At 32.3% G+C, this 26,507-nt stretch overlaps 1 protein-coding gene and 1 long non-coding RNA gene across 5 annotated transcripts in view; one reads left to right on the top strand and one right to left on the bottom strand.

Annotated features, from left to right (window-relative positions):
- The window catches only part of Shawl (Shaw-like), a 64,031-nt gene that overhangs the window by 29,775 nt on the left and 7,749 nt on the right, over nt 1-26,507 (bottom strand). For all 4 annotated transcript variants that reach the window (XM_089463838.1, XM_089463837.1, XM_089463836.1 and 1 more), the window contains exon 2: nt 15,667-16,025. In XM_089463838.1, the coding sequence (XP_089319964.1) occupies nt 15,667-15,710 (44 nt within the window). In that variant the 5' untranslated portion in view covers nt 15,711-16,025. The remainder of the gene's footprint in view (nt 1-15,666; nt 16,026-26,507) is intronic.
- LOC149269974 (uncharacterized) lies at nt 13,018-22,838 on the top strand. Its single transcript, XR_016269001.1, has 3 exons — nt 13,018-13,290; nt 22,279-22,414; nt 22,505-22,838. It is a non-coding gene; the product is annotated as an uncharacterized LOC149269974 (long non-coding RNA).

Below are 26,507 nucleotides of genomic sequence, written 5' to 3' on the forward strand. Positions count from 1 at the left end.
AGCAAAAACTAAATTTTTTTCCTGAGGTAGAGAGAGAGAGAGAGAGAGAGAGAAACATGAAGCTAGGCAAAGATTCAGTTAGAAATCGAGCAGAAATAACTAAATTGAGCATTCCAAAATTCCTTATTACATGTTTATTCATAGACTCTAAAATGCCCATCTATTCGCTGCATTTAATGTACAGGGTAATTTTGTACATGTATGTACGTGTATGTGTGTGTGTGCTGCATTGTTTAGTTGTTCTTAGCCGCATAGCAGCCACACAACAACAGCAGGAGCAACGCCAGAGCAAGAGTTGAAGCCATGGCAGGAGATGGTCGAGCATCCTTTCATCCTTTCTGTGCTCTAAAGTTGTTGCATTTATATTGGACGGCAGCTGAGCGTGTCAAGTGTTTTGCGGTCACTGCAAAGTTGTAGCTTATTTTGCTTGCCTTGTTGTTGTTGTTGTTGAAATTGAATCAAAGCATTTGTTAGCAATTTATTTGGAAATTTGTCTATTTTCCCCTCTGTATATAAATAAATATATGTATAAGTAGATATGTATATATATGACATCAGTAAATTGCATTTGGCTCTGGTCCGGACCACAATTTATTCGCCATGGCAAAGTGCTTTTCGAGTCATTTGATTTATTTACAAGAGATAAGTTGCAGGTGCTTGAAAAGTTGACTGAATTTTAAAAGAGTTTTTCTTTGAAATATTATGTAACAAGCAAAATGTAATAATTGAAAAAACAGCACGAGAAAGAGAGCAAGAGATTTGCTCGAGCTTTCACTTGATTGTTTATTGTTTTTTCTTTAAGCCAAACAAATATAAATAAGGCTTAACAAAAAAAAAAAAAACTAATAAATAAAATAAAATGAAGAAAAATATAAAAATACCCTGTGCATATTGCAGAGTAGCAAATAGAAATAAAATTGAATACATTTTTTAGGTCAGATTTAAATCAGCTTAAATGCAACTAGTGTTGCCAGTTTAGCTTATTTCAGGCTAGATCCAGCCTGTTTCCTGGGGTCTGTCGTGCAATGCGGTAAATGTGAAAAGTATATAATTTTGATTTTTTATACATATAAATAATATAATAATCATTATTAAATATATTTTTCAGATTTGTCATACATATACCATATAATTTCATATTACTTATCCAACTTTTTACAGGGTATTTGCTAGTCAAGTTTAGCAGCCTTTTTTTTTTTGCAGTTTTTCTTTCCACTTCAGTAGTTTTTACGCCATTTGCACATTGGCAACCCTTAATACCCTGCCAATGAAAAATGCAATATATATACATGTATATATTTTTCAATAATCAAACATCCCAAGCCCATCTCCAGCTGCTGCCGCCAGGATACATGTGGTATAGGAAATTATTTCCATTGCATGCGCTTTTTTTCTAAGTTGATTTTCACAATGCCAATTTCATGCATATTCAAATATGAAACACACCGTCAAATATCTCCTACACAATGTATACTCAAAAATTGTAAATGATTCCAAATGCCCGGCTATATAATGGCGTAGCGTGGGCGTGGCAAAAGAGGAGCACAGCAGGCTTGGAGAAGCTGCCAAAAGCGCAGCCGTGCGCAATGAGCCGAATGCACAGGTACGACAGAGCGTTACGAATGGTCCAGGCCCAACCAAAAAAGAAACAAGAATATGAAGCTGACTCTGAAGCACGGAACATAATTGAAAATCATTTTCCTCAGAAAAAATAAATGGTAAGAAAAAAAAAAAAAAAAAAAAAAAAACAACGCTTAATGCACACTAAATGTGTCAAATCCGTTGGCAAGGACAAAGTGGAAAAACACGACGACGGTGATTAAGTGCCTGACTAAAAGATACCCCCACTTTTCGGTGAACGACTTTTAACAGAACGACTTAGATAATTTATGACCTTGTTTATGCCATTTAGAATTGATGAATTACTTTAGTAAATATTAAATATTTTTATATTTTAAGACAGTCATTTATTGATGGTAGTATATGATAATAAAATTGATTGTGCTTAAAATATATATAAAAAATATATACAAAAACCATATAGTCATAAAATTAAGTATTTTGAAAATTAAAGTTAAAATAACAGTAATAGTATAATAAAATATATAAATTTTTGTATATTATAAGAATATATTCAAAATTTGAGATAGGTATTAAATATTTATTTTGTAATATAAAAAATTATTATTAGGAATGCATAAAATAATAATTCAATTGAAACAAATTTTGCTTTAAATTTTATATATTTTGAACAAACAAATTTTTGTTATATAGATATTTTATAATATTTACTTATTATTCATGTAAAATAACATGAAACAACATTTTTTTTATAGCTGTATACTTTTCCAGTTATTTTATATTTTAAAATATATTTATTTATCATTTGTCCATTTGTCACATATTTTAAATATTGCCCTCTATACGTATTCATTTTGTATACTCATCAATACATACACAGTAGCATATCATCAAATTGCCAATATACCCCTTTGCACTTTAGCCGCCAGAGCAAGTCAGCATAAATGTTCAATGCTAAAGCCGATTGGGCGCTCTACTGTTTCGGTTGGGCAAACCACGAACGCATACCGACTACATTTAGGGCCAATTACAATTATGATGCCTATGGACCGCAACTATATTTTAGCATTTGGCACTTCATTAAAAGGCCAGCGGAACGTGGCGTGGCGACACGGCCAGCCAAAGGAGGGTTGGGGGCAAAAAAAACGCCAAGTTGGCCAATTTGCCGGCACATTTTTTCACTGTTTCTGTTGCCGTTTGGACTGACATTGAGTGCGGCTTTATCGCACTGTATACACTCGATTACATTGTTATGGCTCTGCCAAAAGGTCTAAATGAGCCAATGGCGAGCACCTAACTTAGATGCGGCAGCCTTGCGACAAGAAAAAAAAAGTAATACACAGAGTTTTAGCTCTTCGCTACCATCGACTGCCACCACCTGCCTAGCCAAAGAAAAAAGCTCAAGTATATTGGTAATGTTGCAAGGCGGGTATACCAAAATGCACAATACTCGTTCACAAAGGCCAAGATTGCATAACTACTTTTTGTATAATTATTCAAATTCATATTACATTTTATTTAAATTATTTTTATTAAAATTATTTCTTATTGTTAATTTTTTTAAATACAAGTCCCATTGTTAACAAGTATAAATTTCTAATAATTCTAAAAATACATTTCACATTTATTTTGTACAACATCATTAAAGCCAGTGTTCTAGGAAAAATTAAAATTTAATCAAAATAGAGTTTTATTACAAATTGAATTTAAGATAAATATTCCTATAATAATTGTCTAGCCAAAACTTGAACTTTCTACTAAAACCTATCAACTCTCTTTTAGCTCCATGAACAGACCATGAAATAAAAGTAAAGAGAGAAATGAGGGCGAAATACCCTGACTTTGATCATTAGCCATCAAATAGCAAGGGACGCGCCGCACTGCGCTGCAGATAAAGAAGAACGCAAACACAAAGAGCACGAAGCGATAGCGGAGTGGAATAGCTTGTCTTAACAAAGGCTTAGTCAGCCCAGCAGGAAACACCACCCACGGGGATTAGCTGTGTAAGTAAGGCAGATCAAGACATTTGCGCCATCATCCACAACTCTGACGTCTTAAGTCGCATCAACATTCTCTTTTTAATGCTTTTACTTTCACCTTTCTTTTTGTATACATATAAGTATACCTATACATATATTTTCATAATACTTTACTCAAATTTTATTTTGTACACTCTTATAGGTTTTTTAAGAATTCACTTTTATATAAAAATATTTTTGAATTTCAAGTGAAATTTAAATTTAGTTTATATTAAAAGTAGTTACTGTATTTCTAAAGAATATTTGTATTTATTTTTATTTATTTTTACATAAGTGCAATGGGAAAAGAAATTGCTCGAAATTATATTTAAATTAGGCTTTTGTTGTTGATTATAGGGTTTTTGAATTCAAAACAGAATAAAGATTAATATTGTCATAAATTTTGCTATCTGTGGCTTAAGTGTAAGCTTTTGCCTATTTTTATTTTGTTATATTGATAAACGATACTTAAAGTTAATTTTTCGAAATTTATAATTTGTATTTTAGTTTCCTTTAATAAAAGGAAATAAAATATGTATTCTGCTGTATTTTAGAATTAATGCAAAGAACAGAAACAAATGAATATTTAATTCAATAATGAATTACAATTTTTTCTAAAATTCAATTTTTGTCAACAGATATGCGATTCTTATTTATTTGTTGTTTTTGTTTTTTGTATGTTTTGGTTGACCTAAAAGTGCGCCAAAAAATGCGGTTCAAGTGCGAATTAGTGTGTATTTTAGACGCAAACACACACGCACACACACAGACTCTACCACACACATATATATTTACAAAATAAGTGCATCGCACTTAACCCAATATATATTTGAAGTGCCTATCAATGCGACTGAGGCAGCTCTGTGTCAGCATTAGGCGTTCAGTTCTCTCCTTCACTCCTCTCCATCACTTCTCTCCACCACTTGGCTAACAAGCCACAGCTGGCTATGCCGGTCGGCTGTAACCACAGCCAAATAGTTTACAGCTAATGCGCAATTTTCTAACCTCATTTTGATCGATTGAATCAAAAATTTATGTGATGCATGACGCATAAATTTCGCAAGCATCAAAGACTTTAATATTTTAATTTAAAAAAAATGTATATAATCAATTTGTGGGGCGATATAATAATATATTGGAAAATAATAAATTATTTTTGAATACAAATTATTTATAATATATAAAATGTATACAAATATATATATATTAAAAAAAAAAAATTAAATAAATAAAAAATTGTATATTCTTGCATAAATATAAAAAAATAATAGTTTGAGCACTATAAAAAATTAATTAAACATAAAATTAACATACATTAAATGAAAATTATATAAAATATATTACATTTATCTCTTATTGTATATAATATATTACTAAAACTTATTTTTAACAACTTATAAATTCAAATTCAGCACTAAGAGAAAAATCAATACGCTTTTCGCACTTCGCCTTAGGGTATATAACACAACGAGGTGGCACTAAGTAAATGCTAGCTGGAAAGGTAGATGGCGACGCGAAGCTGATGAATTTTGATGCCATTGGGAAATATAAACGCAAAATGCAGCGATGCAGTCTTTGAGTTTTTCTTGCTTCGAACACCCGCACTTTGTTGTTGTTGTTGTAGTTTTTTGCTGGCTTTGTAGATGTTTACACATGTCGCAAATGCACGCGCCATTTGACGGATGCGGATGCGGAAATGTGAACAAAGCGAAAGTGAAGGACGCATTGGCATAGAGAGTGTGTGGATGCGTTGCACAGAGCACAGAGATATATGTATGTAATACTATGACAGCGCCGTTTGTGGGTGGGGTTGATTGCGACAGCAATTGCTGGTGGCAGTGCTGCAGGGCCGACAGGCTAGACGCCCAGAACAGCCCTGATGCTGTCGGGCTTGGCTCTTGGCTATTAACTGTGGCAAATATTTACATAGGCAGCCGCGCAGCACCAGACACTGGCAAACAGCAAACAACACAAAAGCAAACACAAGACAAACAAATGCGGCGGCATGCAGTGGCAGCAGCAGCAGCAGCAGCAGCAGCAATAGAAGCAGCAGTAACCAGGCAACCAGGCAACGTGCAACGTGCAACAACAGAAACAACAAAACAAAAGCTGCAACTGTAGCAACAGCAGCAACATGACTCTATATGAGAAGCACTCAAGGCACACGTAGTATTAACCATCTTTTTGAATTCAGACACTTAGCAATATGAACAAGAGAGCGATGAAGCAGAAGAGTAACCGACTGAAAGATATCCTTTACTTTCATATATAAGCATTAGGGTAATCACTGTGGTAATCAGTTCGAGAATATAAGAAATAAGAATGCAATTATTATTATTATAAATTATTATATTTATTTATTATTATTATTATAATTAAATTTAATTAAATAATTAATTGAAGTCTTAGAAAGTTACAGTTTGACAATTCGAAATTCGAAATGTATCAAAATGCTTAGCTTTTGTTTATAATTATAATTTTGTTTTGTATTATTTAATTTAATTTAATTTAATTTTACATTGCCTATTTCGAGAAATGCCTGTATTTTAAAATTTACATTTATAAATGTAAATTTTATAATATAAACATTTTTCTGAATTGTAAAGTATATAAAATTTTAATTTAAAATTTAAAATTTAAAGATATACGTACGTATGTATGTATATATTTTTGTTATATTAAATAATATTTTTAAAAAATATTATAGGATAAATATAAAAATGTTGATATACAAATTAAAAGATTCTTTCATTAGTAACAAATGAAAATACAACATTTAAATTTAATGCATTTTGTCATAATAATAATTTTTTATTAAGCTTTTCAACAATTTCACTTTGTCTACAATTTCACTTCACTCGACAGACAGTCACATTCGTGTCACCCATTTTCGTGCCGACGCTGCTTACAGGGTATCAGAAAAAATACACAACGTTGTATACAAGCTGCCAACAGGTAATAAACTTGACTGCACAGCGAATGAAATATGATGATGGGACCTAGTCTTGTATGTTAGCTGTTTCTTTCCTCGTCACATACTTATTTTTCCTCCGTTCCTTTTTTCCTTTTTTTAATTTAGCTATTCTCTTTAATTTCCCCCAAGAAGAAAAAAAAAAAAAAAAAACAAGCGCCCAATATGCTCGTACGTATACATTATGAGATTATCCAAAGCTTTTTAGATAAGTACTGGAAGTATATTATTAATTTTTCACTGAAGTGCAAGTGCAAAAAGCCAATTTTAGCACTCTCAAAGAACTGGGCTAAATTTTAGCTGACTTCATTTATAGTCTGCTTCGAGCTTGTATTTGAAATCGAAGTAAGGCATTGTGGTTGTCAGTTACTTAAAGTATAAATAAATAAATATATATTTATTTTTTTTTTTATTTATTTATTTTTTTTGTATTTATTATTATTATTTTTTTTTTTGGCCAACAAAAATTTTAGCCTTTGAATTTTGGTTAATTAAATTAATTACTTACAATTTTTTAAATATATATTATGGGCAAAAATTTGTTTAATATTAGTTTAATGTTTGTTTTTGATAGCTAATCAAAAATAAAATAAAAATATATAAGAAAATATTAAACTATTATTAATTAACTCAATAAAAATAGATGTATATAAAATAATAATTTAAAAAGAATAGTAAAAATAATATTAAAATACTTTTTTATGTATTTTTTCTCTATTTTGTTTTAAAATATTTGTGTATACCAAAATTGATTTGAAAACTATAGTAAAAAATTTAAAAATTAAACACAAAAATAATGCAATTTTCTCTTCATTTTTCTAGTTTTACTAGGGTTTACTTTAATTTATAAAATATAATATACATTTACAAAACTTAACATTTCTAAAGTTGAATGAAAATTTGTTCACATTAATTTGCACGACACTCATTCTATTTTAAAGAAAACTCCTCTTTTGTCAGCTCAAATATGAACCTACGCTAATAAAGAGCTTGACAATTAGAGCTGTCGTCTTCTGACACGCAAGCTTTATGTTCCAGTTGTTAGTCGAGCTGAGATTTCCCACATAAAGGCCCATGACAATGCAAAGGAATATACATACATACTCAGGTATATGTACAAAAGAAACTTCCCATGCGGGAACCCTTTTTAATTAACTGCGCGAACAGCAACAAAAAATCATCAAATATAACAACAAACGGGCCAAAAAGTACGTTCTTTAAGCCATTTTATTTGGCTGTTGGCATGGTTAAAAAGCTGCCCCCAGCGCCTCCAGCTGCCCAAAAGATTCTGTGAAAATTTCTTCGGGGATTTTTTTCTGCTCTTCTGTAAGCTTGTATATATATGTATGTGGGTGTGTGTGTTTTTTTTTTTTTTTTTTTGCTTTGCTTTACAAATTGTATTTCAACGGTTTTGCGCTTCATTAAAATTGCTGTTAAAATAACACACGCACAACGAACACCGAAGGGGGCTGGCCTGAAAGAGACGTGGGTGTGGCATATGGCATTGCGGCACAACTTGGGGAATGTTGCGCTGTTCTTCTCTACTTGGCGCAAGGCCGTTGGAGACATGGAGACATGTGAGTGCGCCAGCTGACAAGGCTTACAACATGATTTTGTGGCTGTGTATCCTTTGTTATTTGCCTTTGTGCGTGCAACAGCAACGAATATAAATAAAAGGAAACAACAACAACAAAATGGAAACATGGCCAACACAACAACAGCCACGCCCGCTAGCAATCTACAAACAAAAAAAGCGAAAAGCGAAAAAAAAATGTTACCAACAATACGCCTGTTAACCCAAAGTATTGTATAACGGAAGCTGGCGCACGTATGTGTTCCTATATGTATTTGTATATATAAAAAAGATTTTTTTCAGACTGCATCAAAAGAAAAAAAAAAAAAAAAAAAAACATTTGAAAGCAACAATTTCAGGGTTTTTATTTTATTTTTTAAATCTAAAATAATGCGCTTTAAAATTTAAAATTCTAAACCTTTTTAATGTGTCTAGATTTTTAAGGCCTTGCGGAAAGTTTTGACATTTAATACTTGATGAAAATTTGTTGGAGAGTTTTGTTTGCACTTTCAAAAGTTAAATTATAAGAAAAATATTATAAAAACTTTCAATAACAAACAAAATATTATATGCAGCCGAAGTATTTCTCCATTATATATTAATAACTTTTTTGTTTTCTATATCAACATTTAATTTAAGTTTTTTAATATTTAAATATTTATTTATTAAATTATGTATTTTATTCAATTGTTGTATTCCTGATTATTTTATATATTAGATGCAATTATTAATTTATTTTATTTATATTATATTTTATCAATCTATTTTTAAGTGGAAATTGTTATACATGTTTAATATGTAGTTTCTATATTAAAAAAAAAAAAAATACATTAAATTTAAATTTAAATTTGTTCATTAACCTATTTGTATAGGTGTAAAAGCATACTTATTTAACAATTTTATTTATCATATCTTTGTTATATTTTTTCTCTTTTGGAAGTTTAATTTTAAATTTTAATAATATACTAAAAAAAAAAAAGAAATACACTGAAGGAAATTTTAGGACATGCCTAAGAAAATATCAACTGACTATTCGGACAACTAAAAAGTTTGCTTATACCAAAGGATATTAAAGGACTTTATTTGTTGTGAAACCTTTTTTTCTTGTTTTTGTTGGCAAACTTGCTTTTCTCTTTTTCAATTTCCACCACAAATATTTTATCATAGACCCTAAATTCATCTATGTGTGCATACTCCCCGCAGGACTTTTGGACATTTAAGGCATCTCTGGGTGGACTGACAACAGGCCGGAAAATACGCAACGGAAATTCGAAAGGAAAGTATATTAAATAACAAGAAGTTAATGAAGTGTAGTGCCAAACACATTGACAGCCACACGGGAGGGCAAGGGACGGGCAGAGGCCGAGTAGCCAGCCCATTGTGAAAAGTTAGAGCGCTGAAAAGGAAACCACAATAAAGCAAAGCCATAGGAGAGAATAAAAAACAATTCAAGTAGCAGTCAAGTTATTTATTACTCATATTCGCGCCTACACTTTGCTTTTGTTTCATTTTGAAATACCCTTTAACTAAGCTGGCTTAGACTACTCTTGTGAGGAATTTCTATAATTTAAATAATTAAAAAATAAGACTGGAAATTAGAAGTTCTTAAAATTAATTGCATGAGTGATTAAGAGAACTTTATCCAGGTCCAAATCCCAATTCTAATTTCAATATTTAATATTACACTCAAATCAAAATGGGATCAATTTTGACAGGGTATTCAGCTAGTGTATCAACAATTTGTTCATTACGTTAGCTCCTTTCTATTGTTAGAGTTCTGTAGAATAAAATGCGCAGCTGTTGTTTTTAAATTGTGCCCCTTGTTGCCTGCGGTTTTGTCAGCTCGCTGTGACTGTTCCTGTTACCGACTGGTCCTGTACCGTGCCTCCTCCTAATAGAGAACCTCTTTGTTGTTGCAACTGTTGCTGTTGTTAGCTTTTGGGCATTGTCTTTGGAGCCATTGTCTCTGACACTTGGCTCTAAGCGACTGCTTCAGCGCTTAAAATGCCACGAATTTCCTATGTCTTCTTACTTGATTTTTTTTTTCTTTTTCTTGCAGTGGCGTTTTTTTTTTTACCGCAAGATCCTTGTCAGCAATTTTACTCGCCGTTTTGTTAGGCGAACAAAACTTGATAGGGCAATTGGAGTAAGTGAATTATGTGAGTCAGTTGGTTAAACACATAATGTAAAAATAAAATATACTTGAAAAATAATCTGATTTAAGAAATTGTTTCATTTATAGAATGTTAAAAAAATGGATAATACGGATAAAAAACATTAGCATATATTATTATCTGTAATTCTTTGATATAATTAATAATTACATATATAAAAATGTTGAAATTGTAGTTTTTTTTATATATATATATTTATATATATAGATTTTTTGCCTTAACTTTATTTTAAAATTTAAAACTATATTAATTAGTTGAAATAATATGGATTACATTTCTTTAACTAATAATTAAATTATTATTTAAACACACGTAATTAAAAAATGATTTTTAATGATGTTAATAAAGTTTGGCCACAACTAAAACGAATTTAAATTATTAAAAAATATGTTTTACCTATTCAAATTTAAATAACACGAATTAAAATTGAGCTCAATCAATAACAAATGAAATGTAAGCAATTATATTTATATATACGTATAATAATATATAATATATATATCATAAAATTAATTTTTTATGGTAAACTACAAATTTCATATGAAATATGAAAACCAAAAACATTTTAATTGATTGCACAATAAAATTAAATTTAAGTTTAAATAAACATAACAAGAAATGCATAAAAATTTAATCGGACATGAATATGCAAATTAAATTGATGAATGAGATAAAAAGTGTGAAAAGTATTTAGTAAAGTTCTATACAAATCGAATTTAATTGTACAACTAGACTTTAAATTGAATTCGAATTGAATTCGTATATGAAGTAAATCAACACACGCATGTATATATACATATATATGTACGTGTATGTGAGCGTATATATTATATATGTATATATTTTTAAGGCTATAGACAACTGTCTGTGGTGGCCCACTTTGTGCTATTCGTGTATGCCCCCTCTTTTATTTATTGACTGTTAAACTTTTCATTAGCCATTTCGTTTAATTCGCACACAATATCAAAGATTCAAAGGCAAAGGCAAAGCCAAGACTGGCAGCAGCGCCAGCATCAGCATCAGCAGAGGCAGAGGCAGAGACGCTAGAAAAGCAAAGGCCAACGGAAACCAAAAAGAAAAACAGCAACAACAACAACAAACATAGCAATGGCGACAACGAATGGCACAGCACAGGCAACAACAACAACAACGGCAACAACAACAGCAACTAACGGCACTAAGTATAATGTATTTGTGTTGAAAGCAACCACAGCAGAAACTTTATTGCCTGCATGAGTGAGTATTTCTGTGTGTGTGTGTGTTTCTTTGTGTGTTTGTGTGTGTGTGTGAGTGTGTGTGCGTCTGGGTATGTCTGCTATATCACAGATACAATCAGAGCGCAATTGTCTGCGTTGATGAGCGAAGCAATGGAGCGCCCATCATGTATGCCATTTCAACCTTCTACCAACAGCCACCTCAGCCCCTCCCATTCCCGCTCCCACTCCAGTGCACGCCCACAAAGCAGCCGCCCATTGACTGTGCGCTTTTTTTTATGACAAAGAGAGCATCACGTAATCACAATGATAAGAATCACGCATCCCAACACAGAGACTTACTGACAGCTACATTCCGAATGACAAAAACCAGAAATAATTTTTGTTCCGCAAAAAAAGAAGGAAAAGAATTATTATTTTCGTATAATGATTAAGTGAAAGTTTGCAGACAAACCACAAAATAAAAAATAAAAATAAAAAGAGATGATTAAATACGCTTTTACTGCCCATAGCTAAGCGATTATGTGCTCTGAACTGAAACAAGGTCTATGGCAGCTGGGCAAATGATTAAAATGAAGCTTTAAATTAAAATATAAATTAAGATAAATAAATAATAATTTATTTATAGCCGTCATGAATAATTAAAACGAGTATCAAATAAATGTATATAACTATAAATGCATGAATGCGGAAGAGGTTAGGCAAAGGACAACAGAGTCCGGAGGGTATAAGGAATATATATATATATCATAAAAAATTATTATGCTGATGGAAAACAGAATCTCAAGCAAAATTAAATACTTTTTTTAGGTAAAATACATATTTTATTGGTTTCTAATATTACAAAATAATATATTATAATTTTATATTTTTTATAAAATATATATTTTAATATAAAAAAATGTTTAAACAAATTTTTGGCAGTTGGTTCTATTAAGAAAATGTTATAATAATAACAAAAATACTACTCAACTATATTTTTATTTTCTCTGACTATACATATATTCAGAGAAAAATTAAAAGTAAATAAAGCTATATTAAGATGCTGATTGATATTTAATAACATTGCTCGTAAATAACTGGTACCCGATTTATTCTTTACACTTCCTTACGCTGAGCAAGGACCTTTCGGTTTAGTTGAGCGCTTTGAGTTGTTCACGAACTTAGCTTGGGGTACAGTAGCATTGATGTTCTCACACTGAGACTTAGCTATTTGCTAAGTCTTCACATACTTATACATGCACACCCCAATACGCTATCGATGTGTATAATTAACACCAGCATCGCATACATACTAAAAAGAAGACTCTTTGTTTCATTTAGCATAACTAAACGGTCGGCGAATGATCAGAGCGAACAGGGAAAACGATTGATAGCTGATCGCTAACAAACTTGAAGAACCGAGGAAATCGTTTGCTCTCTGACTTTTTTCTCAGAGAGACCGCAGAATTGATTTTTATTTTTAAATTTTTATTTTACAATTATAGTTTACCAGAGTTTTACAGTTTATACAATTTTTGACAATTTTAACAATAACAACAACAATTTTCAGATATTGGCCCTGGAAGTTCAAGTTGTGTGGCAGTGGGCCCCACTGGATAGTGATGTGGCAAAACGCTGTATCGTGAATTAGATAGTGAAGTGTGGAGAGATTTTGCAGAAAGATAATAAAGTAGAACGTTGAGCAGCTTTTTAGTTTAAAATGAAAAAGCTGCGAAAATAATGATAAACGTTTATGCGAGCTTCGAACAGGGGAAAAGTAAGTCAAAAATTCACAACGAGTAAGTATACTATTTTCATAAGAGCATAACGGACTACACACACACAGTCACATAGTCACATCAGTTGTGACTGCCCTTGCCTTTAGGTTAAAGCGAAAACTTTTATTCAATGTGAGACTTTAACAAATAGCAAACAATATTTAGCGAAAAATATACACACAGAAGAGCTAGCACGGCCATGTAACTGAGTTGCTTTGTACATGTTTGTATATATATGTGTGTGTGTGTGTGTGTGTATTTGTGTTTGTGCTAAAAACATCTGCGATGTGACAGCATGATGCCATGCAGCTCAGGCAAAAGAGTCGGGCAGCTCTGACCCGCATAAGTATGCTACAAAAAGCATGCGGCTCACCTCCTACCCTCATGTCACGGTGTAACAGCCAGAAGTCCCAGACACGTATACACACACACTCACACTCACACTCACTACACTTACACAAATAGATTCTCTCCCTATGCAGTCGCAAAGTTGTGCACAATGCTTGAACAAACATTCGAGTAGTGTGACATATACATATTGCAGCACTTACCCCCCCCTACTCGTACATGAGTGCTCAGTACTTCCCAGCATGTTCCACTTGGGCCGAAAAAAGAAACGCAACGTGAAACGATTTTCATGTGTAAATCAATATCGCAATAAAAAAAGCATACCATATTTATATATATGTATATATTATATATGAAAGCTGAGTTGAGTTAAGACGTTTTGTGATGAGGCCTCAGCTAAAGCATTTTTGCCACAGCATAACTGAAGTAATCTTCAAGCTCGAGCAAAACTTTAGAAGATAAAATTTTATGCTCTGTTTGTGCTTGTGAAGCAGGGAGTCTGTTGTTCATATTGTTATACTGTATTATCTTCATCTGTGTATGTGCATACATGAACATACATACATATAATAATATTTATATTCGTATATACTCAATTTAGGATTAGTCAATTTTTATGATTCGAATATTTATTGACATGATATTGATGATATATCATAGACTTTTTATATAAAACTACAATATGAAGAAAGACAACATATATGCGCAACTTTTTTTAATAAAAAAAATATATATGTATGTAAATATGTATGATTTTTTTATTTTTTTTATTTGTATTTATTTATTTTTTGTATATATTATTATTATACCCTGAACCCATTTTCAATGGGAAGTCAGGGTATAATGGTTTTCTTGAAATGTATGTAACAGGCAGAGGGAGGCGTGGCAGACCCCACAAAGTATATATATTCTTGGTCAGGGCGACGAGCTGAGTTGATTTGGTCCTGTCCGTCTGTCCGTATGTATGAACGCGTCGAATTCAGAAGATATAAGAGCTAGAGACTTCAAAATTTTTTTTTAAATTTCCATATTTACAGCGCGGATATCGATTTTATCATTAAAAATCGATAACGTATCCCGATATTTTTATCGATAAAACCCTTTCGAAAATCAGTTATAAAATTATATCTCCTACATCTTTAGAGCTACATCCCTCACTTTTGTAAAAGGCGTATTTCAAATACTAGAGACTTGTGCTTTGGCAAGTGCAGGCATATTATGGCTATAATTACGATTCTTCATGAAGATCGTGTGTCCATAAAAAAGTTATTAAACAATTAAGTTCTCATAGTAAGCGCACACTGCAGCCTATGCGTGTTTAGAGCTTTCTTACTTGCTATTTTTTGGGGTTTTTGCTCTTAAAATTATTTGTCAATAAAATTTTGAATAATATTATCGTATCACATTTTCTAGTCTCAAATATCAAAATCGTATAAATTATTCAATATTATATTGATACAAAACTCAACCTAAACCATATACATATATAATAAAAAATATATGTAATAAACAAGGCTTGTTTCATTGTAATTTTATCCACAAATGTATACATGTAAATATATTTCTGCTCTACCGGAACTACAATCCGATTTACATATCTCAGTTAATTTTTTTGTAGCGATTTGTGGTTTGTTGTTTTCTCAAATGAATAAAAAAATATGCAAATATACGCAAAATCAATGTAGTTCATTTTACAATGCGGTCGGCAGAAAAAACTTGTTACAAGTGACATGTATATTGGTAGCAATAAAAATTAATCTGCTTTACGCAACCGCATTGCGAAAATTACCAAATAAAAATTGCAGATGTTTAATCTATACCGCCCTCTCTCTCCTTGTATATCTCTGAAGTGGTACAAATATATTATGTGATTTGGAATTAAATATATTGTAGATTAAATTGTTCATATTTGCATGAAAGGAGTAAACCTTCACATTTTATCATCAAAACATATTTTGATTCATCTTCATAAAGCATTTTCCTAAAATATGATAAGAAATATAACTTATAACCTAAAATGCACTCACCTAATTCCGCCCACATTTAATATAATCCGATTTTCGCCATCCATGTTGCATGCAACAGTTGTGGTAACAGCAGCCGCATGCCCAAAATTGTAAACACTTGCCCAAGCACTATTTAAGGAGTTGAAGTAACAAATCCCTTAATCATTTAGTGCGCACATATGAAACACATTGTTAAATTAATGTAAATTTGTTATTCAAATTAATTATTTATATTTTTATTTGATTTTCAATTTTTTTTTATTTTTATTTTTAATTCAAAGACGCAAACGCGAAATGCTTTTTAATCAGAGTTAAGTCCCTTAAAGCCCGCTGGCTGCATCTGTTTCACGTTCTTTTGGTTTGCTTTGCATATCCTTTGACTGCAAAAAAAGAGAGAGAGAATAATTTTATCTCCATTTTTGTAAAGTGATGCGCAAACCCAAATTGGGTTTTGCCTAGAGTGATATGCGTGTGTGTGTGTGCTTAGAGATACGAGTGCAATGCATAAAATATGTGGGTCAAGAGCTCTTTCCATACTCTTGCAATGGACATTATCATTTATGTGCTTAAATTGTTAAGCTCAGCGTAAAATTGGACTATGTCAACGATAAAAAACAGTCAAAAAATGAATATGATATAAAATTGGGCTTTAGCTAATATTGTATAATAAACTGAATTATTAGGTATTTAAACAGTTTTAAAATACGCAGAGAGGGTACTCTATTTTCATAGCTAATAATTTGGAATATATACAAAACATTATCACAGAATTTAATATCTTGACTCGCACTGTCAAGTGCGATCGTTTGTGTAGAGTTGCTATATGTAGTAAATATTCATAGCATACTTTTTGGATCTTCAAGAATAAGTGAAACACTAAAGTAGCTCATGCTCTAAATGAAAAACTAATGCTTCTACTAAATACTTTATGCTTGCAAGGGTATTTAAGCTTCGGCATACTGAAAGATGTGTTCTTCACCTCATTCATATTTTATATAAATATAATTTGTATAATGCACATATTTTTTCCATTCTTCGCAATTTCTTCTAAGCCCATTAAAGTTTTCTTATTTATTTATTTTTTAATAATACATTAGTATAAAAAAATAAATAGAGTTGAAACTTATATGTTTATTAAATTATATAAAATATAAAAAATGTATTATTATACGCAACATAATTAAAATTATATACAAATTACTTAAACAAGAACGAGAAGAACAATCAATCAAACAGTACGTGAAAATAATATATGTATATGTATATGTATATACATTAGAATCCCGATAATTCGAAAGGGTATCAGTTTTTTTTTTTCGATTTACACAGGATTCTAAATTATCGAGAATTATTGAAAACAAATTTCTTTCAAGGGGATAGATTTGTTCGATTTATCGCGATTTTCGATTCATCAGGCTACAAATTATCGAGACTCGACATTAAAAATGCTTTTTATTTATATAATAAGTATTTATTTTAAGTAATATTTTTTATGAAGCATGTTGTAACAAAGTAAAATTTTTTTTATTTTATTTTATTTTTTTATTTTTTATTTTAATTTGTTAAAAGTTTAAATTGAAGTTAAAGATAATTAGAAATAAAATGAATAAAAATAAAAACGTACAATAAAAAAAAAAAGATTTTAATTTGAAAAATATAAAAGTAAACCAAAGCCAATAGAAGTAAATTTAAAAATAATTATAAAATAAGATGAATTCTTATAATACAAATGCAAATATTACTAAGCATTGTTATATTTTACACATTCGATTTAGTATATAAGATGTCAATTTCAACACTCGTGCTCCGCAATTCATATTTAAATTCGATTTGAAAATTCAATCCATGTAGAGGTCTATCAAGGTCCTTGGGGGCCACAGCTTTAGCAACAACTGTCCCGAGCAGCGTGTGAGATGTCATAGATTCAATAAACGGCAAAGTAAAGTCACATAAACGGCTTCGGCTTTGGCATCGCCGTCGACTGCCACATCGACATTCCATTAATTTAATATATACAAGAGAGCATTGTCAGTATCAAATGCCAAATAATGTGAGAGGATCCACAGATATGTAAATATGACAGCTGCTTCGACAGCTACGTCCCATGTTCTTTGGCCTGAATTTGAAAGAAATTCCACAGTCAGCCCACATTAAACATGAGCGAATGTTTATTGCTTGCCGAGAAGTTGGCGGTCGTTATGGGCCGTCGGGGACTGTGTATGGAGGAGCGAGAGTGGGGGCGGCAAAAACTTTTGTTGTCTTAGATTGTGCTGATTGATAGTCTGTGAAACATGAGCAAAACTTGTGGTACAAATAAATGGCAGTCATCCATAGATGCAAAGCTGACAAATGGCTCCTTGAAAGACAAAAAGGAAAGTGCTTTGCACTTTCCATTGTCAAACTTTTAGATTTTCGCGTAATTTGAAATAATAAATAGTTGCGAAAGAAATAAATTATGTTCTTTGATTGTGATGATAAATTATATTCAAATTTATCTTCGAGAGCTTTTGTGTTTGGAAAAACGTGAAATATGTGTGTTGAAAAAGAGAGCAAGGGAAATAATTAGATCGATAAAGAAAGAGAGAGATAGACAGACACTAAAAAGGAAAAAGGACAGATCGAGACTTATATAGAAAGCAAAATCGAGATCAAAGCGAAAGAAAGAGAGAGACAATAAGAGACTGAAGCATACTGAAAGGAAGGAGTGAGAGAAATAGAAACCTCGATAAGAGTAAATCGAAAAAGGGCGATTAAAGAGGCAGAGAGAAAGAGAGAGGACATGATAGATACTGCAGAGTAGCCTAATCGGAGTAAATGAGAGAGGATAAAGATAACAAAAACACAAACAGAATGAAAAAGAAATGCGAAAAGACCCAGAGAAAAAGTTGCTGTAAAAAAGTGAAAAAGCGACTGCAATTTGTGGTTAAACCTGATAAATTGCAGCGCCCAGCTTCACTTTTGCCGCATGACAATAAAATGCCTAAGCACGAGGTCAATCTGGATGAAAATTACAAAACCAAGAGAATTAATTTCAAAGAAATTGCTCAAGTAAAAAAAAAAAAAAATGTAAAAGAAAGTACAAGAAAAATGCCTCACTGGGGGAAAAAGCTTTCAACGGAGAAGCACAGACATACATACATATATATGAATATATAAGTATGTAAATAATCAGGAGGGTATATATCACGTCGTTGAGGCATTTTATGGCCAACAGTCGAATGGGCATCGTTGCCACTCGCAGAGCATTTAACGATGAACATTTTTGGCTGGTAACTTTTATTCGCTTCATTTTTATTTTTTGTCAACCACTTTGCTTGGTATGCAAATTTTTTACTCGGCCGCACTTGTGCACATTCCGGTAATAACATTCAAGCCAAGTTGGGCAACCCACTGGCCATGTGCTCGATGTCAAAATAACAAAATGCTGGTTAAGTGCGATGCACAGCGAACAAAGTCTGGGGAAAGGGCCATTCAGCTACTGATGGTTAATCAACTCGCAAGGAGTGGAGCACTCACTGGCCATATATCTGAGTAGACAGACTATCTGAATATATAAACGAGTGGCGTGGTACGGGTACGAGCACAAGTAATCGAATCTGCACAGCACCAGCTGCAGCTGGACCAGAAGCTGGAGCTGGAGCTGAAGCTGAAGCTCTAGTGGCATCGTTTCAAGAGCGTCATCAATCTCTGCTGCGTAGGAAATTTTCATTCATTGACTTGAGAAGAGTCTGGGCAGACGACAGACGAACGACGAAGAGGCGAGTGCGGGTGGAATTGTGCTTGAGCGCTGAGTGCTTTCCATTGGCGCTTTGTCTTAGCCGCATTGTGCGCCGCCTGTCGCTGGCACTTTTGGCCTCAACATTCAGTCAATCAACGGCTCGTTGAGGCTTTCGTGGATTGCCACTTCAAGGAGTGAATAATTTTCACTTGAACCTCCATTTAATACCAATCGTATTCACATGTGATCCTTGTGAATAACCAAGAGCTCACTAAAGCCAAATACGTGATATTCAAATCAAAAACGTGAGTCAAGAGTTCTCAGAGAAATGCATGAAATATGCTACATCGGCTGTAAAAAAAAAAAAAAAACAATTTTCTCCATAAAAGTAAGTAAATTTCGTAATATATGTATTTGGATTTTATTGGTACAAGAACCAGAATTTTTCTAAGCTGACGATATGCAACAAATGCACAAAATTGGAAATTGTAAATCGATATTTATCGATAAAAAGTATTATTTTTATTAATGATTTTTATGTTTAGAATTTATAATATTAGATATGTACTCTTTTTACTCAACAAAATATTGGACATATTACGTTATATCAAGGTCTCCTTATAAATATATTAAAATATATCTTTCTACTCAGACAGGAAAATTTTTTTTTTTTTTTTTAAATATCTAACCCTCGTTTTTTCTCTTTAAAGAAATTCCAAACTCTCTATCATCGATAGCAATAAACTTTGAATGTTACTATATTCTTTGAGAAACTCTAGACAAGCTAGTGGATTTCCAAATTTTAAAAGTATTATGCAAAGCTTTTACAGCAAAATATATATATTTTTGACTTGTATTACTATCGATACTTATCGCTTATTGGTCAGTAGGTTTTCAACGATATGTGAACTTTATTTAAGTAAATCCTTAAATTTCTTGCACTCTACACATGCCATAAATTCCCACTAGTTCAATTCATTCCTAGTTATTTTAATCAATTCTGCTTGCTATTTTCCCATAGAGAGAGCTAAAGTCTGTAAAGTTCCGTTGAAGCACTTTTTCGCCAGAGGCGATCCAAATCAACAAAATTGCTGCTGCTGACAGTAAATAAGTAACTGTGCAACTGACTATCTATTCAAAGAGTTACATATTTATATACATACACATCTTAATATTCATGTTGTGTGTGTGTGTGTGTATTCTTGCCTTCTGGCAGCAAATAAAAAAAAAAAAACTTTTCGCAAAACAATGCAACGAATGCCAGATGCCTGCCTAAAAGTTTGGAATTACGCAAAAACTAAAAAGCATTGTACAACAAGTTAAACAAGAAACTAAAGAGAAACAACAAATATCCAAAGCAACACAAACGAAACAAAATAATGGCAAAAGCGAAAAAGCGGTAAGGGGGAAAGGGGAAAAGGGGAAAGTGCACTGGCAACTGATCAGACTGTATAGACATAAATATACAAGTTTGCATCTCGCTTTGTTTGACTACCAAATTACAGCCAAAATCAATGGCGACTTTTGGTTGTTGTTGTTGTTGTGTGTCAGTTAGCCACAACTGCAGAGCAAGGTCAAAGCGTCATTGCTCGCAGCGGAGACATGGCCATAACCAAAAAGCAAATCAGTTTATCAGTCGATATCAAAAGGGCAACAACATAAGAAGTGAGTTTTTCCAACTGATTTTATTAGCACTGAATGAATTACCAGACTTGTTAAGTAAGCCAAACTCATTTTGATTGTTAGTTTTATGTGTATTTTAAGATGCTTTCATGTATTTGACTTGGCTAATTGACAAAGCCCAATATAATCTTTGTTAAATAACATTTCATCCATCACAAATTGAGTTTGCACCTAGTGCTTCACTTCAAACTCATATAACTTCGTTAGAGATGCCTGAATTTTTGTGTTGAACAACACAAGTCCTTATTGACTTTTTAATAGATTGATTGACTTTTCCATTTTGGCTGTCATAATTGGCATAAAAAGAATAATCAATGTGATTTTAAGCTATGTTCATTATGAAATTTTCATGTAAAACATAGTTTTTGATCTTTTGACTCAAGATAATAAAAACAGCAAATATTTTATGTTTTTTGCTAACTAATTTTTTTTAAAGAATTATTCATGTGTGCAATACCTCAAAATTATTCCAAGTTGAGCTTAGTTTCAGAATCAGACGCATTTTTCTGACAGACTGCCTTATAGATATACATATAATGTATTTACTATATATTTATACAATATGTTCAACTACCATACAGAAAGAGAGGACCATATGGCACTATCTACGTAGGTCTGCCCCTCTATTTTCCTTAAAATATATACACTCTCTATCATAATATTTTCATAAAAATTCACAAACTTTCATCAAGTTTATTTATATAAATACTTTCAAGACTTACTAAAAAAAAAAAAAAAAAAAAAAAACACCAAAAAAGATAACCACAATAAGCTCTGTCAAAAGCGTCGCACGACAAACTTTTCTACGGCCCTCAAATCTCAAGAGGCAAAACATTTTATCCATGATAATGGCAGGAAATCCATAATTCATGTGTCTGTCCTCCTTTAAACAGAGACAGCACGAAAGAAGCGAAACAGCAAAGATATTGCCGTAGTCCATCACTGTGGCACTACGGCCGGCTACTAAGCAAATGCAGAGCCTAAGCAAAGGAATCAAAAAATCTAATTATGAATACAATGCAAAAGAGAGCAACCCAACTGCTGCACAGGCAGATACCCTGGACAATAGGTCAAGAGTTTTAATATTTCTAAGGAAAAGTTTAAAAAATATTTATATTAATATTTTGGGTTGTCAAAACATGTTTATTTATTTTCATCAAATTAATTTTTATTAATTTAATTTTATTTACTTATTTATTTATCTAAACTAATTTAAATTTATATTTTTACAGATTTTATAATCGAGACCTGGTCACACACATCTGTACAAGCCTCATATACCCCATATTCCCATTTTCAACACAGAAAAAAAGTACCTAATGCTCTGGGAAATCATTGGACGTTGCCAAAATGTGATTATGTATATAGGTATTTATAAGTATTATAGAGGTTTTTGTTTTTTTCTTCTTCTGTTTTACTTGTTCTGTTTTACTTGTTCTTTTGATTACTACTTGGCAGCTGTTGCAACTTTATGGCTCTGGGCGTCTCCCTCTGCGCTGGGCATAAAATTAGGAGTATCAGAAATCGAATTGTGTTTTATGCGATTTATTGCGAAATTGTAATGCACTAGGCTGGGCATTCGCATAAATATGTCTTCAATATATGAAAAATAGGCGATAAACTGATGAGTTATGTTTATGTGTGGCATACATAATAGAGCTTGAGCATATACAATTTGATTGAAGAACATCTTAATGCCATAAATCTTGTACGTAATATGTAATTCAGTCGGTGAATAAATGAGTCTAATATGAGGAATATTTATAAAGAGCATTATTTATGTTTTTATTGCAGACAAGCTTATTCCTTCAAACCAAATTTTTTGATTTGTGGCATATTTTTTAAGATATTGTTGATCCTCGTACATTAATTAAATAGTGTATTCTAGTCGAGAGTATCCGATTATAGAATAGCCCGACTACTACATCGACCTGCTATTTGTATCATGCTAATGTTTCTTTATACAAGCATGGCAAACATGCACACACACACACCCACACACGCACACACACGCATTCTGCTTGCAGCGCAATTTGCGTAGCGACTGCATTGCCAATGGAATTTAATTATTGAATAGCTTTTCTTTAAAGTAGAATTTCTTTATCAACCTTTTCAGAGCTGTGGTCAATACATTCAACTGTATGTGGATTGACCACAGCTACACTGACTGTACTTTGGAGTGAGTATCCGAGTAAACTGTGATAGAGTAGATATCGACAATCCAAAATATGTAAAATAATTGTATTCGCTGGAGAGGTCTATATGGTAGATTTTGAGTCCCTTATATTGTGATATTCAGATAACGATTTACATGATCAATTCGTAAATGAGTTGTCAAAAAAAAAAAAAAATAAATAAATAAATAAATTAAAAAAAAAAATAATAATAATAATGATAATAATAATAATAATAATGATGATAATATTAATAATAATAATAATAATAATAATAATAATAATAATAATAATAATAATAATAATAATAATAATAATAATAATAATAATAAATAAATAAAGTAAGCTTTTGAAAGGACTTTTTAAAAGGATAATGTTCTAGATTCCAGCCTAGCTTGAATATTCACTAAACTCGCCTGTTTCTTTGCTATTCCTCTCCTAGTTCCCGATTCAGGCTTACTTAATCTCATCAAATTTTCTTGTTGTTATCCTCATTTGTCTTTGCCATACAGCACAGCTCATACCAATATGCCAACATCAAATTTGCAGTACATCTCAGCCCATAGTTAACTGCTTGTTAACTTTAACAGCCAGCCATAACTGATTATGCTTCAAATGAAAACAAGTGAAGCGTTAGTTTTATGGCCACAGCTCAGGGTCTATGCGAAAATTTAACGCTTTCATAAACTTGTTAAGCCTAATGTAGTTGGCATGTCTGTTATATTATCCACTATAAAATGCACATGAAAATTATGTAAACAAAATTACAACAACAAATTTACCACATCAACGACAACGACAACAACAACAACAAGACGAAGAACAAACAATATATTAGAAAATTGACGTTTAGCTCGAATGCTTCATCAGGTAAATATTTTGTTGCCACGCCTACGCCTCCTCTGCCCCCTCTTCCATATGGCCTCGCATCGAAACTAAGCAAACATTTTGTGGCCGGGAAGGTGGTTTTTGACTAACGTAAAGCCTGGCCATGAAATGTTTGTGTGGTTTTGCTAACTTAAAAGCAAATATATTTGCTTTTAATTAAAATCCCCAGCGAGGTATACTAAACGACGTGGCGTTGCCCAGCTTCCAAGCCCGACATCGAATGCAACTGGAAATGGAACCGAAACTGCAACTATACAAATATTTCGATATGAAACTAAATTAGATAGTTTCCAATATGCACACAACATCTAGGGGCCATCCATAGGTGTTTGCATATACCATATTGATGCAATAAACATAAATAATCAATTAAGCGGAAATTGTTTGCAGCTGAAGGACAACAAATAGATAGGAATGTTAGTCTACGTGAGATACGGCTCACCGTATGTACCTCAGTATATACACACACACATATATGCTTCAATGCATAATCAGAGCGGAGTTCACCCTCTTCAGTTTTTAATATTTTACTGTCATTTAGTCCGTCGGCTCAATTCTGCTGAAGAGACATATAAAAGTACGACAGTAAGGAGATGGGGAGTGCATTAAACGAGGAATTGAACAATATCATAAATATTTCATGGTAAATATGGGATAAAACTATGGCACATGTGAATATATTATATATTTTTCTTTCCTCTTTTTAAAATTCATCATATAATAATAAGTAAATAATAATCAAATACTATTTATTTTATTCATTTAATTATTTTAAATTAATTATTTCTGTATTAATTTTTATACCCTGAACCCATTGAAAATGGGAAATCAGGGTATAATGGTTTTTTGAAAAAGTATGTAACGGGCAGAAGGAGGCGTGGCAGACCCCACAAAGTATATATATTCTTGATCAGAGCGACGAGCTGAGTCGATATAGCTCTGTCCGTCTGTCCGCCCGTCCGTCCGTCCGTCCGTATGAGTGCGTCGATCTCAGAAGTTATAAGAGCTAGAGAGCTGAAATTTGGCATGCATACTCGTGTGTACCATACGCAGTACGAGTTTGCTTTATTTTTTCGATAAATCATCCGATCACTTTTAATGTAATGGTAATGGTAATGGATACAAAGATTTTGTAATTTACAGATTTTGAATACCACGTCCCCTTCGCCTTCAATTTGTAAAGTACTAGAGACTTGTGCTTTGGAATGTACACACATATTTACTATATGATTACGCTCTGAAAGTTTCATTAAGATCGTATGTCTACAAAAGAAATTATTCAACAAATAAATTCTCAAAGTATTGCACACACTGCAGCGCAGCCCAAGCGCAGTCGCTGCTTACTGCGCAGTTAGCAGAGCGCAGGCTTATGCGTGCGTGTGGATGCATGGGTATGTATGTGTGCATAAAAGAAGTACAGAATGATTAGAATATCAGCTTAGGGGGTTCAGGGTATCTTCTAGTCGAGCAGTCTCGACTGGAGCCTTCTTACTTGTTTATATATCTATCAGTCTATGACTAGATAATTTAGGACTTGAGCATTTTAAACACAGAAAGTTTTACATTGACATTGTATGCTTAAAAACAAACAAATACATATTCAAAAAAATTTTTTTTAATGTTTAAAAATTATGATAAAAAATTAAAAAAAAAAAATGGAACAAAATTATGATGCTAAAGTGTTCTGTAAATATAAAAAAAATAATATGAAATACTTAATTTAAAAAAAAAAAAAAAGTATTAAACCACTTCAGCATTGCTTTATATAAATTTAGATGAAATTTTGCTTATGTATGTAAGACACACGACTCTATTGCAACACACAGCAAAACGCACATGAGCAACTATTATATGGATATTTGCGAGCTGAACAAAAGTACAAAGCGCGCAGCTAAAATGACATTTTACTGGCCATATATTATGCAGAAAAATATATGTATAAAATATTATATATATAAATATATTCATATATGTATATATCTACCATTATATGTCACAAGTGCTTGTCGGCAATGCCTTTGCAGTGGGAAATGAAAAGAAAATAGTTTCTTAGACTGGCTTGGCCCGGCCTGGCACTGCCAAAAAGCAAATACCTACACTCACTTTATGTGCCCCTCCCCCAGCACTGGCCCAGCCCACTTTGCCGCCCATATAGTTCAAATAGCTTCTTTTTCTATTTTCACGACAAATGTTGAGAAAAGTTTTCCACTTTGACTGGGGCAGACACGAAGCGAAGAGGGGCGTGGCCGGGACTGAGCTGGCAGTGAGTAAAGCAATTTCTGATTTATGTTGCATTTGACGAAGAAATAGCTGAATAGGTTATATAAGTAGTTGTATGTGTGTTAAGCATGTGCGTGCATGTGTGCGTGTGCATATGTATGCATGCAAATCCCTAAGTC

This window comes from Drosophila arizonae, chromosome 3 (genome assembly GCF_054131065.1).
Source record: "Drosophila arizonae isolate 15081-1271.41 chromosome 3, UAZ_ARI_1.0, whole genome shotgun sequence".
Classification (NCBI taxonomy): domain Eukaryota; kingdom Metazoa; phylum Arthropoda; class Insecta; order Diptera; family Drosophilidae; genus Drosophila; species Drosophila arizonae.